Source organism: Pleurodeles waltl, chromosome 6 (genome assembly GCF_031143425.1).
Source record: "Pleurodeles waltl isolate 20211129_DDA chromosome 6, aPleWal1.hap1.20221129, whole genome shotgun sequence".
NCBI lineage: Eukaryota > Metazoa > Chordata > Amphibia > Caudata > Salamandridae > Pleurodeles > Pleurodeles waltl.
Window position 1 is genome coordinate 1,119,387,183 of NC_090445.1, and position 17,157 is coordinate 1,119,404,339.

A 17,157-nucleotide genomic window follows, 5' to 3' on the forward strand; every position below is an offset into this window, starting at 1 on the left:
CATGGTTGGGCGTGATCCTCAGTGCCTCTGTGCCACCTATTTACCTTTACCACTGTTGCTGACCTATAGCAGTGATGTGCAGGGACAGTCTTACTCAGTCTTACCTGACTTGACATATATTGTTGTGAGACCGAATTAGTGAACGTCAGCCATACTTATCGCCAGTCTGTGCAACACCTCTTCTATGGTGATGTCTGGGGTGGGTGAATTTATGGGGGGTCTGAGTGGATTAGTACCCAACGCAATGCGTGTTAGAATGTTATCATGTATGTAGATAACTACTTGTGGTGCTCGGGATATGTTGAGCCATTCATTGTTCAAGGTTGTGAAATTACAAATATCTGTGAGAAATGCATCAAGAGTCTCTAATACAAAGGGTGATTGTGTTATTACTTCAAACCGCGGGGTGTTGCATGGGGGTTGCCCATGAGCCCATTTAAATACTACTTTTAACTCAATGGTATTTGTTTACTGCCACAGAGAATGAATCATCAACCTTACTAATAGGGATTTGTTATAAATCTTCACTTACTTTGGGATTGTTTATTCTGCCCCTGTGTTTTTATCTACACTAATTCACCACTTACGGGACACCTGAGGGGTGTCTATTGGGATGCCAAAAATATGGCAGAGATCTCGCACCTTTGCGTGACAACTGGTGGGGACACGTGCCATTTCTCTATAACTTGACCCTTATGATTGTAAAACACTGTACTCTTTTTATCCACTTCCTCACTCATTAGTCATAAAATGCATCGACTTGTTACTGTTGCACTTTTCAGGTTTGCAACCAAGGGTCTGACTGTGCTCAGGGCAAAGTCAACTAACACCAACCATTGGGTTGTCCCCTTACCTAAATGTCAGACTCCCCACTGATACCTCAGTCTTGGTCGCTCTCCCTCAAAGATGCCTTCCAGATGTGTTAAATCTGGGAATGTGGTAAACCGGGCGTCGGACTCATTCAGAGCAAGGTCTGCCTGCGCCGGTAAAGTGACCGTCTCTTACCATGTCAGACTTCACACTTGTTACTGGTCCACCTCACTACTTCTACTCTGATCCTCCAGATCTAACCGGGATACCTGCTAGGCATTCCCAAATGAATATTTCTTCCAGGGGCTGCTCCCTGGGTAATGCACTGCTGCCTGTCCGTACTAGCTAGTCTTCCGGTCTGACTGGGAAATCACAGTTCATTTTTAGCATAACAACATAACATTGCATTTAAACCCCACATACATCATGCATGCATTTCCTCATATTATAGTTTCTGTAAGGAAATGCCTCCTTGGCATGGTTGCCCCCTGACTTTTTGCCTTTGCTGATGCTATGTTTACAATTGAAAGTGTGCTGAGGCCTGCTAACCAGGCCCCAGCACCAGTGTTCTTTCCCTAACCTGTACTTTTGTATCCACAATTGGCAGACCCTGGCATCCAGATAAGTCCCTTGTAACTGGTACCTCTAGTACCAAGGGCCCTGATGCCAAGGAAGGTCTCTAAGGGCTGCAGCATGTCTTATGCCACCCTGGAGACCTCTCACTCAGCACAGACACACTGCTTGCCAGCTTGTGTGTGCTAGTGAGGACAAAACGAGTAAGTCGACATGGCACTCCCCTCAGGGTGCCATGCCAGCCTCTCACTGCCTATGCAGTATAGGTAAGACACCCCTCTAGCAGGCCTTACAGCCCTAAGGCAGGGTGCACTATACCATAGGTGAGGGTACCAGTGCATGAGCATGGTACCCCTACAGTGTCTAAACAAAACCTTAGACATTGTAAGTGCAGGGTAGCCATAAGAGTATATGGTCTGGGAGTCTGTCAAACACGAACTCCACAGCACCATAATGGCTACACTGAAAACTGGGAAGTTTGGTATCAAACTTCTCAGCACAATAAATGCACACTGATGCCAGTGTACATTTTATTGTAAAATACACCACAGAGGGCACCTTAGAGGTGCCCCCTGAAACTTAACCGACTGTCTGTATAGGCTGACTAGTTCCAGCAGCCTGCCACACCAGAGACATGTTGCTGGCCCCATGGGGAGAGTGCCTTTGTCACTCTGAGGCCAGTAACAAAGCCTGCACTGGGTGGAGATGCTAACACCTCTCCCAGGCAGGAGCTGTGACACCTGGCGGTGAGCCTCAAAGGCTCACCCCTTTGTCACAGCCCAGCAGGGCACTCCAGCTTAGTGGAGTTGCCCGCCCCCTCCGGCCACGGCCCCCACTTTTGGCGGCAAGGCTGGAGGGAACAAAGAAAGCAACAAGGAGGAGTCACTGGCCAGTCAGGACAGCCCCTAAGGTGTCCTGAGCTGAGGTGACTCTGACTTTTAGAAATCCTCCATCTTGCAGATGGAGGATTCCCCCAATAGGGTTAGGATTGTGACCCCCTCCCCTTGGGAGGAGGCACAAAGAGGGTGTACCCACCCTCCGGGCTAGTAGCCATTGGCTACTAACCCCCCAGACCTAAACACGCCCTTAAATTTAGTATTTAAGGGCTACCCTGAACCCTAGAAAATTAGATTCCTGCAACTACAAGAAGAAGGACTGCCTAGCTGAAAACCCCTGCAGAGGAAGACCAGAAGACGACAACTGCCTTGGCTCCAGAAACTCACCGGCCTGTCTCCTGCCTTCCAAAGATCCTGCTCCAGCGACGCCTTCCAAAGGGACCAGCGACCTCGACATCCTCTGAGGACTGCCCCTGCTTCGAAAAGACAAGAAACTCCCGAGGACAGCGGACCTGCTCCAAGAAAAGCTGCAACTTTGTTTCCAGCAGCTTTAAAGAACCCTGCAAGCTCCCCGCAAGAAGCGTGAGACTTGCAACACTGCACCCGGCGACCCCGACTCGGCTGGTGGCGATCCAACACCTCAGGAGGGACCCCAGGACTACTCTGATACTGTGAGTACCAAAACCTGTCCCCCCTGAGCCCCCACAGCGCCGCCTGCAGAGGGAATCCCGAGGCTTCCCCTGACCGCGACTCTTTGAATCCTAAGTCCCGACACCTGGGAGAGACCCTGCACCCGCAGCCCCCAGGACCTGAAGGACCGGACTTTCACTGGAGGAGTGACCCCCAGGAGTCCCTCTCCCTTGCCCAAGTGGAGGTTTCCCCGAGGAACCCCCCCCTTGCCTGCCTGCAGCGCTGAAGAGATCCCTAGATCTCCCATTGACTTCCATTACAAACCCGACGCTTGTTTCTACACTGCACCCGGCCGCCCCCGCGCTGCTGAGGGTGAAATTTCTGTGTGGGCTTGTGTCCCCCCCGGTGTCCTACAAAACCCCCCTGGTCTGCCCTCCGAAGACGCAGGTACTTACCTGCAAGCAGACCGGAACCGGGGCACCCCCTTCTCTCCATTCTAGCCTATGTGTTTTGGGCACCACTTTGAACTCTGCACCTGACCGGCCCTGAGCTGCTGGTGTGGTGACTTTGGGGTTGCTCTGAACCCCCAACGGTGGGCTACCTTGGACCAAGAACTGAACCCTGTAAGTGTCTTACTTACCTGGTAAAACTAACAAAAACTTACCTCCCCCAGGAACTGTGAAAATTGCACTGTGTCCACTTTTAAAATAGCTATTTGTCAATAACTGGAAAAGTATACATGCAATTGAAATGATTCAAAGTTCCTAATGTACTTACCTGCAATACCTTTCAAACAAGATATTACATGTTAAATTTGAACCTGTGGTTCTTAAAATAAACTAAGAAAAGATATTTTTCTATAACAAAACCTATTGGCTGGATTTGTCTCTGAGTGTGTGTACCTCATTTATTGTCTATGTGTATGTACAACAAATGCTTAACACTACTCCTTGGATAAGCCTACTGCTCGACCACACTACCACAAAATAGAGCATTAGTATTATCTATTTTTACCACTATTTTACCTCTAAGGGGAACCCTTGGACTCTGTGCATGCTATTCCTTACTTTGAAATAGCACATACAGAGACAACTTCCTACATTGGTGGATCAGCGGTGGGGTACAAGACTTTGCATTTGCTGGACTACTCAGCCAATACCTGATCACACGACAAATTCCAAAATTGTCATTAGAAATTGATTTTTGCAATTTGAAAAGTTTTCTAAATTCTTAAAAGACCTGCTAGGGCCTTGTGTTAGATCCTGTTTAGCATTTCTTTTAGAGTTTAAAAGTTTGTAAAAGTTTGAATTAGATTCTAGAACCAGTTGTAGATTCCTAAAAAGTATTCCAACTTTTAGAAGCAAAATGTCTAGCACAGATGTGACTGTGGTGGAACTCGACACCACACCTTACCTCCATCTTAAGATGAGGGAGCTAAGGTCACTCTGTAAAATAAAGAAAATAACAATGGGCCCCAAACCTACCAAAATACAGCTCCAGGAGCTTTTGGCAGAGTTTGAAAAGGCCAACCCCTCTGAGGGTGGCAACTCAGAGGAAGAGGATAGTGACTTGGAGGACAATTCCCCCCTACCAGTCCTATCTAGGGAGAACAGGGTCCCTCAAACCCTGACTCCTAAAATAATAGTCAGAGATGCTGGTTCCCTCACAGGAGAGACCAACACCTCTGAAATCACTGAGGATAGCCCCAGTGAAGAGGACATCCAGTTAGCCAGGATGGCCAAAAGATTGGCTTTGGAAAGACAGATCCTAGCCATAGAGAGGGAAAGACAAGAGATGGGCCTAGGACCCATCAATGGTGGCAGCAACATAAATAGGGTCAGAGATTCTCCTGACATGTTGAAAATCCCCAAAGGGATTGTAACTAAATATGAAGATGGTGATGACATCACCAAATGGTTCACAGCTTTTGAGAGGGCTTGTGTAACCAGAAAAGTGAACAGATCTCACTGGGGTGCTCTCCTTTGGGAAATGTTCACAGGAAAGTGTAGGGATAGACTCCTCACACTCTCTGGACAAGATGCAGAATCTTATGACCTCATGAAGGGTACCCTGATTGAGGGCTTTGGATTCTCCACTGAGGAGTATAGGATTAGATTCAGGGGGGCTCAAAAATCCTCGAGCCAGACCTGGGTTGACTTTGTAGACTACTCAGTGAAAACACTAGATGGTTGGATTCAAGGCAGTGGTGTAAGTAATTATGATGGGCTGTACAATTTATTTGTGAAAGAACACCTGTTAAGTAATTGTTTCAATGATAAACTGCATCAGCATCTGGTAGACCTAGGACCAATTTCTCCCCAAGAATTGGGAAAGAAGGCGGACCATTGGGTCAAGACAAGGGTGTCCAAGACTTCAACAGGGGGTGACCAAAAGAAAGGGGTCACAAAGACTCCCCAGGGGAAGGGTGATGAGACAACCAAAACTAAAAATAGTAAAGTGTCTTCTACAGGCCCCCAAAAACCTGCACAGGAGGGTGGGCCCAGAGCCTCTTCACAAAACAATGGGTACAAGGGTAAAAACTTTGATCCCAAAAAGGCCTGGTGTCATAGCTGTAAACAGCATGGACACCAAACTGGAGACAAGGCCTGTCCCAAGAAAGGTTCCACTCCAAACTCCCATCCAGGTAACACTGGTATGGCTAGTCTCCAAGTGGGATCAACAGTGTGCCCAGAGCAAATCAGGGTCCACACTGAAGCTACTCTAGTTTCTGAGGGTGGGGTGGATTTAGCCACACTAGCTGTCTGGCCGCCTAACATGCAAAAATACAGACAGCAACTCTTAATTAATGGGACTAGAATAGAGGGCCTGAGGGATACAGGTGCCAGTGTCACCATGGTGACAGAGAAACTGGTTTCCCCTGGCCAATACCTGACTGGAAAAACTTACACAGTCACCAACGCTGACAATCAGAGAAAAGTACATCCCATGGCAATGGTTACTTTAGAATGGGGAGGGGTCAATGGCCTTAAACAGGTGGTGGTCTCCTCAAATATCCCAGTGGACTGTCTGCTTGGAAATGACCTGGAGTCCTCCGCATGGGCTGAGGTAGAACTAAAAACCCATGCAGCAATGCTGGGTATCCCTGAACTGGTGTGTGTGAAAACCAGAGCACAATGCAAGGCACAGGGTGAACAAGTAGAGCTGGAGTCTGGAAGAATGGCCCAGTCTACCAAGAGGAAAGGAAAGTCAGTTGGGAAACCAACTGCAACACAGCAAAAGAAAGGGAACCTCTCTTCTCAGGAAGAAGTTCTGCCCTCTGAGGGAACTGAGCCTTTGGAGCTTGAACCTTATCAGGTTGAGCTCTTAGGCCCAGGGGGACCCTCAAGGGAGGAGCTGTGTAAGGGACAAGAAACCTGTCCCTCTCTTGAAGGCCTTAGGCAGCAAGCTGCTGAAGAGTCCAAAGGCAAGAAAAATGGAACGCATAGGGTCTATTGGGAAGATGGACTCCTGTACACTGAGGCCAGAGACCCCAAACCTGGTGCCACTAGGAGAGTGGTAGTGCCTCAGCTGTTCAGGAAGTTCATCCTAACATTGGCCCATGACATTCCCCTTGCTGGACATTTGGGACAAACCAAGACGTGGGAGAGGTTAGTCAACCACTTCTACTGGCCCAATATGTCCAACATGGTTAAGGAGTTTTGCCTCTCCTGCCCCACCTGTCAAGCCAGTGGTAAGACAGGTGGGCATCCAAAGGCCCCCCTCATTCCACTTCCAGTGGTGGGGGTTCCCTTTGAAAGAGTGGGTGTGGACATAGTTGGTCCACTGGAACCTCCCACAGCCTCAGGAAATATGTATATCCTGGTAGTAGTGGATCATGCTACCAGGTATCCTGAAGCTATTCCCCTTAGGTCGACTACTGCCCCTGCAGTAGCCAAGGCCCTCATTGGTATCTTTACCAGAGTGGGTTTCCCTAAGGAGGTGGTGTCTGACAGAGGTACCAACTTCATGTCAGCATACCTAAAGCACATGTGGAATGAGTGTGGAGTGACTTATAAATTCACTACACCATACCATCCACAAACTAATGGCTTGGTTGAGAGATTCAACAAGACATTAAAAGGCATGATCATGGGGCTCCCAGAAAAGCTCAAAAGGAGATGGGATGTCCTCTTGCCATGTCTGCTTTTCGCTTACAGAGAGGTGCCACAGAAGGGAGTAGGATTCTCACCCTTTGAACTTCTGTTTGGTCATCCTGTAAGGGGACCACTTGCCCTTGTTAAAGAAGGCTGGGAGAGACCTCTCCATGAGCCTAAACAGGACATAGTGGACTATGTACTTGGCCTTCGCTCTAGAATGGCAGAGTACATGGAAAAGGCAACCAAAAACCTTGAGGCCAGCCAACAGCTCCAGAAGTTTTGGTATGACCAAAAGGCTGCACTGGTTGAGTTCCAACCAGGGCAGAAAGTCTGGGTTCTGGAGCCTGTGGCTCCCAGGGCACTCCAGGACAAATGGAGTGGCCCTTACCCAGTACTAGAGAGGAAGAGTCAGGTCACCTACTTTGTGGACCTGGGCACAAGCAGGAGCCCCAAGAGGGTGATCCATGTGAACCGCCTTAAGCTCTTCCATGACAGGGCTGATGTGAATCTGTTGATGGTAACAGATGAGGATCAGGAGGCAGAGAGTGAACCTCTCCCTGATCTTCTGTCATCAGACCCAAAAGATGGCACAGTAGATGGAGTGATCTACTCAGACACCCTCTCTGGCCAACAGCAAGCTGATTGTAGGAGAGTCCTACAACAGTTTCCTGAACTCTTCTCCTTAACCCCTGGTCAGACACACCTGTGTACCCATGATGTGGACACAGGGGACAGCATGCCTGTCAAGAACAAAATCTTTAGACAATCTGACCATGTTAAAGAAAGCATCAAGGTGGAAGTCCACAAGATGCTGGAATTGGGAGTGATTGAGCGCTCTGACAGCCCCTGGGCTAGCCCAGTGGTCTTAGTCCCCAAACCTCACACCAAAGATGGAAAGAAAGAGATGAGGTTTTGTGTGGACTACAGAGGGCTCAATTCTGTCACCAAGACAGATGCTCATCCAATTCCAAGAGCTGATGAGCTCATAGACAAATTAGGTGCTGCCAAATTCCTAAGTACCTTTGACTTGACAGCAGGGTACTGGCAAATAAAAATGGCACCTGGAGCAAAAGAGAAAACAGCATTCTCCACACCTGATGGGCATTATCAGTTTACTGTTATGCCCTTTGGTTTAAAGAATGCCCCTGCCACCTTCCAAAGGTTGGTGAATCAAGTCCTTGCTGGCTTGGAGTCCTTTAGCACAGCTTATCTTGATGATATTGCTGTCTTTAGCTCCACCTGGCAGGATCACCTGGTCCACCTGAGGAAGGTTTTGAAGGCTCTGCAATCTGCAGGCCTCTCTATCAAGGCATCCAAATGCCAGATAGGGCAGGGAACTGTGGTTTACTTGGGACACCTTGTAGGTGGAGGCCAAGTTCAGCCACTCCAACCCAAGATCCAGACTATTCTGGACTGGGTAGCTCCAAAAACCCAGACTCAAGTCAGGGCATTCCTTGGCTTGACTGGGTATTACAGGAGGTTTGTGAAGGGATATGGATCCATTGTGACAGCCCTCACTGAACTCACCTCCAAGAAAATGCCCAAGAAAGTGAACTGGACTGTGGAATGCCAACAGGCCTTTGACACCCTGAAACAAGCAATGTGCTCAGCACCAGTTCTAAAAGCTCCAGATTATTCTAAGCAGTTCATTGTGCAGACTGATGCCTCTGAACATGGGATAGGGGCAGTTTTGTCCCAAACAAATGATGATGGCCTTGACCAGCCTGTTGCTTTCATTAGCAGGAGGTTACTCCCCAGGGAGCAGCGTTGGAGTGCCATTGAGAGGGAGGCCTTTGCTGTGGTTTGGTCCCTGAAGAAGCTGAGACCATACCTCTTTGGGACTCACTTCTTAGTTCAAACTGACCACAGACCTCTCAAATGGCTGATGCAAATGAAAGGTGAAAATCCTAAACTGTTGAGGTGGTCCATCTCCCTACAGGGAATGGACTTTATAGTGGAACACAGACCTGGGACTGCCCATGCCAATGCAGATGGCCTTTCCAGGTTCTTCCACTTAGAAAATGAAGACTCTCTTGGGAAAGGTTAGTCTCATCCTCTTTCGTTTGGGGGGGGGTTGTGTAAGGAAATGCCTCCTTGGCATGGTTGCCCCCTGACTTTTTGCCTTTGCTGATGCTATGTTTACAATTGAAAGTGTGCTGAGGCCTGCTAACCAGGCCCCAGCACCAGTGTTCTTTCCCTAACCTGTACTTTTGTATCCACAATTGGCAGACCCTGGCATCCAGATAAGTCCCTTGTAACTGGTACCTCTAGTACCAAGGGCCCTGATGCCAAGGAAGGTCTCTAAGGGCTGCAGCATGTCTTATGCCACCCTGGAGACCTCTCACTCAGCACAGACACACTGCTTGCCAGCTTGTGTGTGCTAGTGAGGACAAAACGAGTAAGTCGACATGGCACTCCCCTCAGGGTGCCATGCCAGCCTCTCACTGCCTATGCAGTATAGGTAAGACACCCCTCTAGCAGGCCTTACAGCCCTAAGGCAGGGTGCACTATACCATAGGTGAGGGTACCAGTGCATGAGCATGGTACCCCTACAGTGTCTAAACAAAACCTTAGACATTGTAAGTGCAGGGTAGCCATAAGAGTATATGGTCTGGGAGTCTGTCAAACACGAACTCCACAGCACCATAATGGCTACACTGAAAACTGGGAAGTTTGGTATCAAACTTCTCAGCACAATAAATGCACACTGATGCCAGTGTACATTTTATTGTAAAATACACCACAGAGGGCACCTTAGAGGTGCCCCCTGAAACTTAACCGACTGTCTGTGTAGGCTGACTAGTTCCAGCAGCCTGCCACACCAGAGACATGTTGCTGGCCCCATGTGGAGAGTGCCTTTGTCACTCTGAGGCCAGTAACAAAGCCTGCACTGGGTGGAGATGCTAACACCTCCCCCAGGCAGGAGCTGTGACACCTGGCGGTGAGCCTCAAAGGCTCACCCCTTTGTCACAGCCCAGCAGGGCACTCCAGCTTAGTGGAGTTGCCCGCCCCCTCCGGCCACGGCCCCCACTTTTGGCGGCAAGGCTGGAGGGAACAAAGAAAGCAACAAGGAGGAGTCACTGGCCAGTCAGGACAGCCCCTAAGGTGTCCTGAGCTGAGGTGACTCTGACTTTTAGAAATCCTCCATCTTGCAGATGGAGGATTCCCCCAATAGGGTTAGGATTGTGACCCCCTCCCCTTGGGAGGAGGCACAAAGAGGGTGTACCCACCCTCAGGGCTAGTAGCCATTGGCTACTAACCCCCCAGACCTAAACACGCCCTTAAATTTAGTATTTAAGGGCTACCCTGAACCCTAGAAAATTAGATTCCTGCAACTACAAGAAGAAGGACTGCCTAGCTGAAAACCCCTGCAGAGGAAGACCAGAAGACGACAACTGCCTTGGCTCCAGAAACTCACCGGCCTGTCTCCTGCCTTCCAAAGATCCTGCTCCAGCGACGCCTTCCAAAGGGACCAGCGACCTCGACATCCTCTGAGGACTGCCCCTGCTTCGAAAAGACAAGAAACTCCCGAGGACAGCGGACCTGCTCCAAGAAAAGCTGCAACTTTGTTTCCAGCAGCTTTAAAGAACCCTGCAAGCTCCCCGCAAGAAGCGTGAGACTTGCAACACTGCACCCGGCGACCCCGACTCGGCTGGTGGCGATCCAACACCTCAGGAGGGACCCCAGGACTACTCTGATACTGTGAGTACCAAAACCTGTCCCCCCTGAGCCCCCACAGCGCCGCCTGCAGAGGGAATCCCGAGGCTTCCCCTGACCGCGACTCTTTGAATCCTAAGTCCCGACACCTGGGAGAGACCCTGCACCCGCAGCCCCCAGGACCTGAAGAACCGGACTTTCACTGGAGGAGTGACCCCCAGGAGTCCCTCTCCCTTGCCCAAGTGGAGGTTTCCCCGAGGAACCCCCCCCTTGCCTGCCTGCAGCGCTGAAGAGATCCCTAGATCTCCCATTGACTTCCATTACAAACCCGACGCTTGTTTCTACACTGCACCCGGCCGCCCCCGCGCTGCTGAGGGTGAAATTTCTGTGTGGGCTTGTGTCCCCCCCGGTGTCCTACAAAACCCCCCTGGTCTGCCCTCCGAAGACGCGGGTACTTACCTGCAAGCAGACCGGAACCGGGGCACCCCCTTCTCTCCATTCTAGCCTATGTGTTTTGGGCACCACTTTGAACTCTGCACCTGACCGGCCCTGAGCTGCTGGTGTGGTGACTTTGGGGTTGCTCTGAACCCCCAACGGTGGGCTACCTTGGACCAAGAACTGAACCCTGTAAGTGTCTTACTTACCTGGTAAAACTAACAAAAACTTACCTCCCCCAGGAACTGTGAAAATTGCACTAAGTGTCCACTTTTAAAATAGCTATTTGTCAATAACTGGAAAAGTATACATGCAATTGAAATGATTCAAAGTTCCTAATGTACTTACCTGCAATACCTTTCAAACAAGATATTACATGTTAAATTTGAACCTGTGGTTCTTAAAATAAACTAAGAAAAGATATTTTTCTATAACAAAACCTATTGGCTGGATTTGTCTCTGAGTGTGTGTACCTCATTTATTGTCTATGTGTATGTACAACAAATGCTTAACACTACTCCTTGGATAAGCCTACTGCTCGACCACACTACCACAAAATAGAGCATTAGTATTATCTATTTTTACCACTATTTTACCTCTAAGGGGAACCCTTGGACTCTGTGCATGCTATTCCTTACTTTGAAATAGCACATACAGAGACAACTTCCTACAGTTTCCAAAAAGAATCATGCAATTCAAAAATAAGGGACAAAGCCCAACCTCTCCTCACCCTTTAGGACAGCAACATCTGGAACCCCGACTGCCTGTTTGAATAGGCAGCTGTGTGCTCACCTGATTTGTGCGCAGTGTTCTATTCAAGCAGTGCAGGCGGTGCCTCCTTCAGCCGCAGCCTGGGGAACAGAAGACCGCTCCTGGCTTGCTACGCCAGATTTTGTGGACTCTGGAAATGAAAGAACAACACAACTCTGGCAAACATTATGAGCATTTATGAATAACTGCCGGGAGGGAAGCACAGCTGAGTGACTGGTACCACACTCAACTCTGTCATCACAAACAACTTCTTTTAGGTGCTTACAATACCTTGAATGCATCTTACCACCTGCCATGCATTTCGACTTAAGTGCTTGGTTGGTACATTGTTAGCTCTACTTACGTTAGCATAAAGCAATATTGCTCCTTGGGAAAGCATCTAATTACGCATTTACAGAAAAGCATATGTTTCACATCTGTTATACACATTTGCTAATAACCACAGTGCCTTTTTGATCTCAGGTCTGAACCTTATCAGTTTGTCCTTCCTCAGCTAACTCCACGCTTGGAAACATTTCTGTCTATCCTCCCTTGCACAGCTGTTGGCCTTCAAGCATAAAAGCTTATTGTGTTCCCTTCCCAAAACCACAATGGTGTACACTTCCCTTGGGAGCGTCGATCAGAATGTGCGCCCTCCCTGTACATGTGTTAGCAAGTTATGCTTCAAGCTTTCGTGTTGTGGCCTTCTGCTTTCAGCTGCATTATGAATAAATGTTTCTGCTTGTCCCAGTCCTTGCACCCCTACATCCTCTCTATCCTTGGCTGTCTATTTGGACATCATGAACATTCTAGGCCTGTATTCTTCTCTGATCATGTACGATTCTGCATATTTTCCTCCTAATTCATGCATTAGCATAAGTGGGCTTTCTCCTTTTTCCATATTTTCAGTAACACCATAAAAAAAAACTTGGTGGTATTTGAGGGGATGTTAGACTTGCAGTTTCTGTTGGAAGTGTTACAAGACATGGTACTGTAGAAGTTTGACATGTGATGGTAGCATGATTTCAAATTATAAACAGCCCTTTGTTAACTAAAAATCTGGAAGCTGTGAATGATTTTAACCTGTGTGTAATGCACCATCTTTTCTTGCAGAGCCTGTGTTTATCCCCTACCTACGAGTTGGCTCTTCAGACAGGAAAAGTGATTGAACAGATGGGCAAGTTCTATCCAGAGTTGAAGTTGGCATATGCTGTGCGGGGAAACAAGTGTGAGTCTTCATATATGGAACCACTGCAGAGATTGATAGCATTTTATGTAGAATGTTTCATATCTTGTTCATTTTGACATCACAAGTAATCCCATATTCTGATTAGCTAGTCTGTATCATTGAAGAAAGGACTTGAGTAAAACAAAGTTTACATGCTGGGTCAACAATAGCAAGTAACATACTTACGGAGATTTCTCCTGAGAAGGAGGTTCTCAGGTCGTTAGTGCTTCTTAAAAGTCAACATAACCAGAACACTTTAAAGGGTTCTTTTGTTGGCCATCTCCACTGTATTTGCTGTGTTGAAATTGCTTGTCTGAGCTCTTTACAAGAGGCAAATCATTGCCATTGAAGTCAATAGAAAATTACAACTAGGTTTTATACAGAACCTGTTTTCTGGACGCCGGTGTGTGTCATATTAAAGAATATCTTTGTAACATCAGACATTTCGGGTAAACGAGCAAATATACAAGATATAGGGAAATGTATCACCTGTTTCGAGTTTGAGACCTGTATTGTCTGTTCCATGGAAAGCTTTGAAGGGTGGGGGAGTGTAAGCAGTCATTTCACACATTTACCCTCTTCCGCATCCCAATCCGACTTCCCAGCAAAAGTTAAAACTTCCACCCCATATTGAAATTGAGGACGCACCATGGCATTAAAGGCAGAAAGTACGGGACAAAGAGACGGTCCTCAATACTTCACTAAACTGCTTTAATCCCCAAACCGATGTTAATGCCGTGGATTTTAGTGACTCAGTACGCTCTTACCATTTTAATTCAGAGTCAAACCACATATCTAAATATTTATATTTATCAACCATTTCTACTTTATCACCTCCCAGGTACCAGGAAAATGCCCCCTTCCTTTTTCCCAACACCATTATTTTCATCTTATCCAAATTAACTGTAAGCTTTTTACTTTGACAGTAGTTAAGAAAAACACCTAATTTTCCTTGCAATCCCAACTCCGCCATAGCAACTATCACCAAATAATCAGTGTATAATAACCAAGAAATATGGGTTAATTGAGCCATGTCTTATTCAGAAATAGTGGGGATAGGCGGTGATCATGGATATTGATTAGTGTTTAGTCAATCTAGAGCACAGATACCCAAAGCATGCAGCCCTCTTGACCTTTACATGCGGCCCTGGTTAACAGCAGCACTGGGCTGCTGTTTTTTACAGAGCACTAACTTTCATAATGATACTAAATACATGGCAAGCATTTATTTACAGGCAAATAGAAGTAAAAAAAAAAAAATGCACAGGAGGTGTGTCGCCAACCACTTTACTTTAGGAACACCTTCATTTTTAAATACATCTTGCAGCAAATGTATAAAAAGTGATAAGGTCCCTTCAAAATTCAAAAAAGTGGATTTCATTAACATACAGAAACACCTCACCTTAGTACATCAGCTGGTGATTTGTGCATTGAAAAGTCGTTTTTTTTTTTTTTTTTTAGGGAGAGTTTTCAAACATGAACGTAAAAACATTCATACCTCCCCCAACCTGACAGCAATGGCAATAATGAACTAAGAGGAACCCTCTGGCTGCGTGGGTTGCTATTATACGTAAACAACATAATAGTTTATAAAATCAAACGCAAGAAGGTTTTGTAGCGGGCACATCCTGAAGTCATGTACTTTGAGGTCCTCCTTTATGTGATAATTAAGAAAATGCAAGCAAAGTGAAATAAAACAATTGTCTAGGATCACAACATGTGTTTAACTGGGGCCGTAGAGATTGATCCCAGGTGCAATTTAGCCACTAGATGTAAATGTTGCTTCCCCTACGTCCACCCTACATCTCCTGCGCCCCTGATTGCCAATGTACTGACATCAGTGCGGTCCTTGTTACCCCACAGACCAAACGTTTTGTCCCCTAGGAAAATGTTTTTGAGCACCCATGATCTAGAGGTATGAAGAAGACATTTCATGTAAAATGTTGTGTTTTTGGTTATGGTTGAGATCATCAGGAGAACTATAAGATTCAGATTCACTGCTTGTTGGGAAGAAAGGGCATGTTTAATCCTATTGTCTGTAATAATGGAAATATTAAGGATTGTAGGGGTACAGTTTATTATGTTGAGGTGTTGTAACTAAGAAAAGTGATATCACAATGACCTATGTTTAAAGATTGTTCCGAGCTCTCTGTGTTTTGTGTTCTTTATGATTAGTATGAATTACAACAGGACAAAGCTTACAGTTCCCTATGTTGGAACCATTGTTATTAACTGTCCTGTTTCCAGTGGCCTCAGCCTTGTGTTTTTTGATCTGTAGATAATCTAATGTTCAATGGCATGTGTGGCTGTAGATACACATGCTGTACATTATCCTGCCTTCTAGTTTTGGGCTCAGAGTGTTGCAACTTGTTTTCTTTAAGAAGTGTTTTCGAGTCGCTGGATCGAGAGGTTCCTCCTTCTTGGTGATACTGCACATGGGCATAGAGTTCTTTGTTAGATTGTTTTTTTCTCCGCCATCTGGTTCGAGCGTGCTTCTGCTTGCTCCGTATTCACCCAAACCGATTCAAGCCTCTTTGTATCTTAACTTTCCATCAGTGGTATTGTAAGTCGATCGGGTTTTCTTTTTCATAATCTCGATCGAGTCAGGTCAAATCTCAACGGCGTACCCTTTGGGGCCAGCCTTGCCCGGCCCCAGGCCTGTCTCCAGGTGCCCGGAAAAATATGAGACCCTGACAGAGCACACATCATTTAGATTTTGCCCTCTGTGCCATGCCAGATTTCCACACACATCACAATCAAGTGTGTAACCTCTGCCTTTCCCCAGACCACAATAAAGCGGTCTGTGATGCGTGCCGTTCATTTTGGTCCAAGAAAACACTTCAGGACCGAAGAGCTAGCAGGCTGTAAATGGCACACTCGAGACCAGACAACACCCCGGATATTTTCGGGGATGAACATGCACAGGAGGAGCTGGAGCAAGAAGGGGTATTCTCCATCGAGGACTGGGACTCAGACCTACAATCCAACATAGAGAACCAGGAATCACTTTGGCGCGAGTCGTGAGTAAAAAAAAAACACAAAAAAAACTACCTCTCCTCCTTCCATAAAGACAGTAAAGAAGTTCACAAATGAGGTCCCCGGACCACCACTGCCCTCAGGCCATGGTCGATCAAGGAAGCTTGATTCAGCTGCCTCGGGCTCAGCTCTGAAATCCTGAAAGACTGTGGTTGGGTCGTCACAATCGACCTCTTCCATTCGTACGACCAAAAACATCCAAGGCTTCAGAACCGAAAACTTTGGGACCGACTACTTCAGTGCCCAGAACTTCGGCACCGAGTGAGAGTACAACATCCATCCCTTCGGAATCAAGGTTTACACCACCACAAAAATTTGGTTCCGAAAACAGCTGAGACTGTCCATTATTTGGCTTCATTGTTTCCAATTAAAACGATTTTAGAAACTATAGCAGAGCAAAATTCAAATAAAAAAAAGACACAGGCAGAATTGTGGCTTCACCCACGGTTTCTGTAAAGAAGAAGCTTTCTTTTCAAGAAGATCTCGACACCTCACCACCTCCTAAAAAGCCACATAAGGGAGAAGCTTCTCCAGCAGCGGCTCCTCACCCAGCTCTGCCGCCATCTCCCTTATCCCCACCTCCTCTTTCTCCTCCACCTCACTCACTTAATTCTTAAGTTGGTGAACATTACACACCACAGGGTTCACCTGTATAAGGTAGGAAAGATCTAGGGGATGTTCCACAAGACTCTGACCCCTGGGAAACCTATGATCCGGATCCTATTATAGATACAGACCCAGATCTCTATCCTGCCTGCCCCTCCCCTCCAGAGGGCACCACTGGGTAACAGCAAGCAATAGCTAGGGCTGCTGCCTATCACAATGTGCAATTACACAAGGATCCAATAGAAGAAGACTTTCTATTTGATACCCTCACCACAACATACAGAGGCATACAATTCCTCCCTATGTTACCTGGAATGCTTTGACATGTCCAAGACATTTTCAAAGAGCCTGTGCACTCCCGTAGATTACACCATGGGTAGTGAAAAAATATAAGGCAGCTCCATCCGACCCAATATACATCTGGTCACAAGTCCCTCCAGATTCCATTGTCCCTACCACAGCCACTAAAAGAGTAAATAGGCTACTGGCGAGTCTTCTC

General features: G+C 47.0%; 1 protein-coding gene across 1 annotated transcript in view; it reads left to right on the forward strand.

Annotated features, from left to right (window-relative positions):
* Positions 1–17,157, forward strand: part of LOC138300657 (ATP-dependent RNA helicase DDX19B) — a 129,543-nt gene that overhangs the window by 64,499 nt on the left and 47,887 nt on the right. Inside the window, exon 8 of the mRNA XM_069240282.1 lies at positions 12,902–13,016. Coding sequence (XP_069096383.1) covers positions 12,902–13,016 — 115 coding nt within the window. The remainder of the gene's footprint in view (positions 1–12,901; positions 13,017–17,157) is intronic.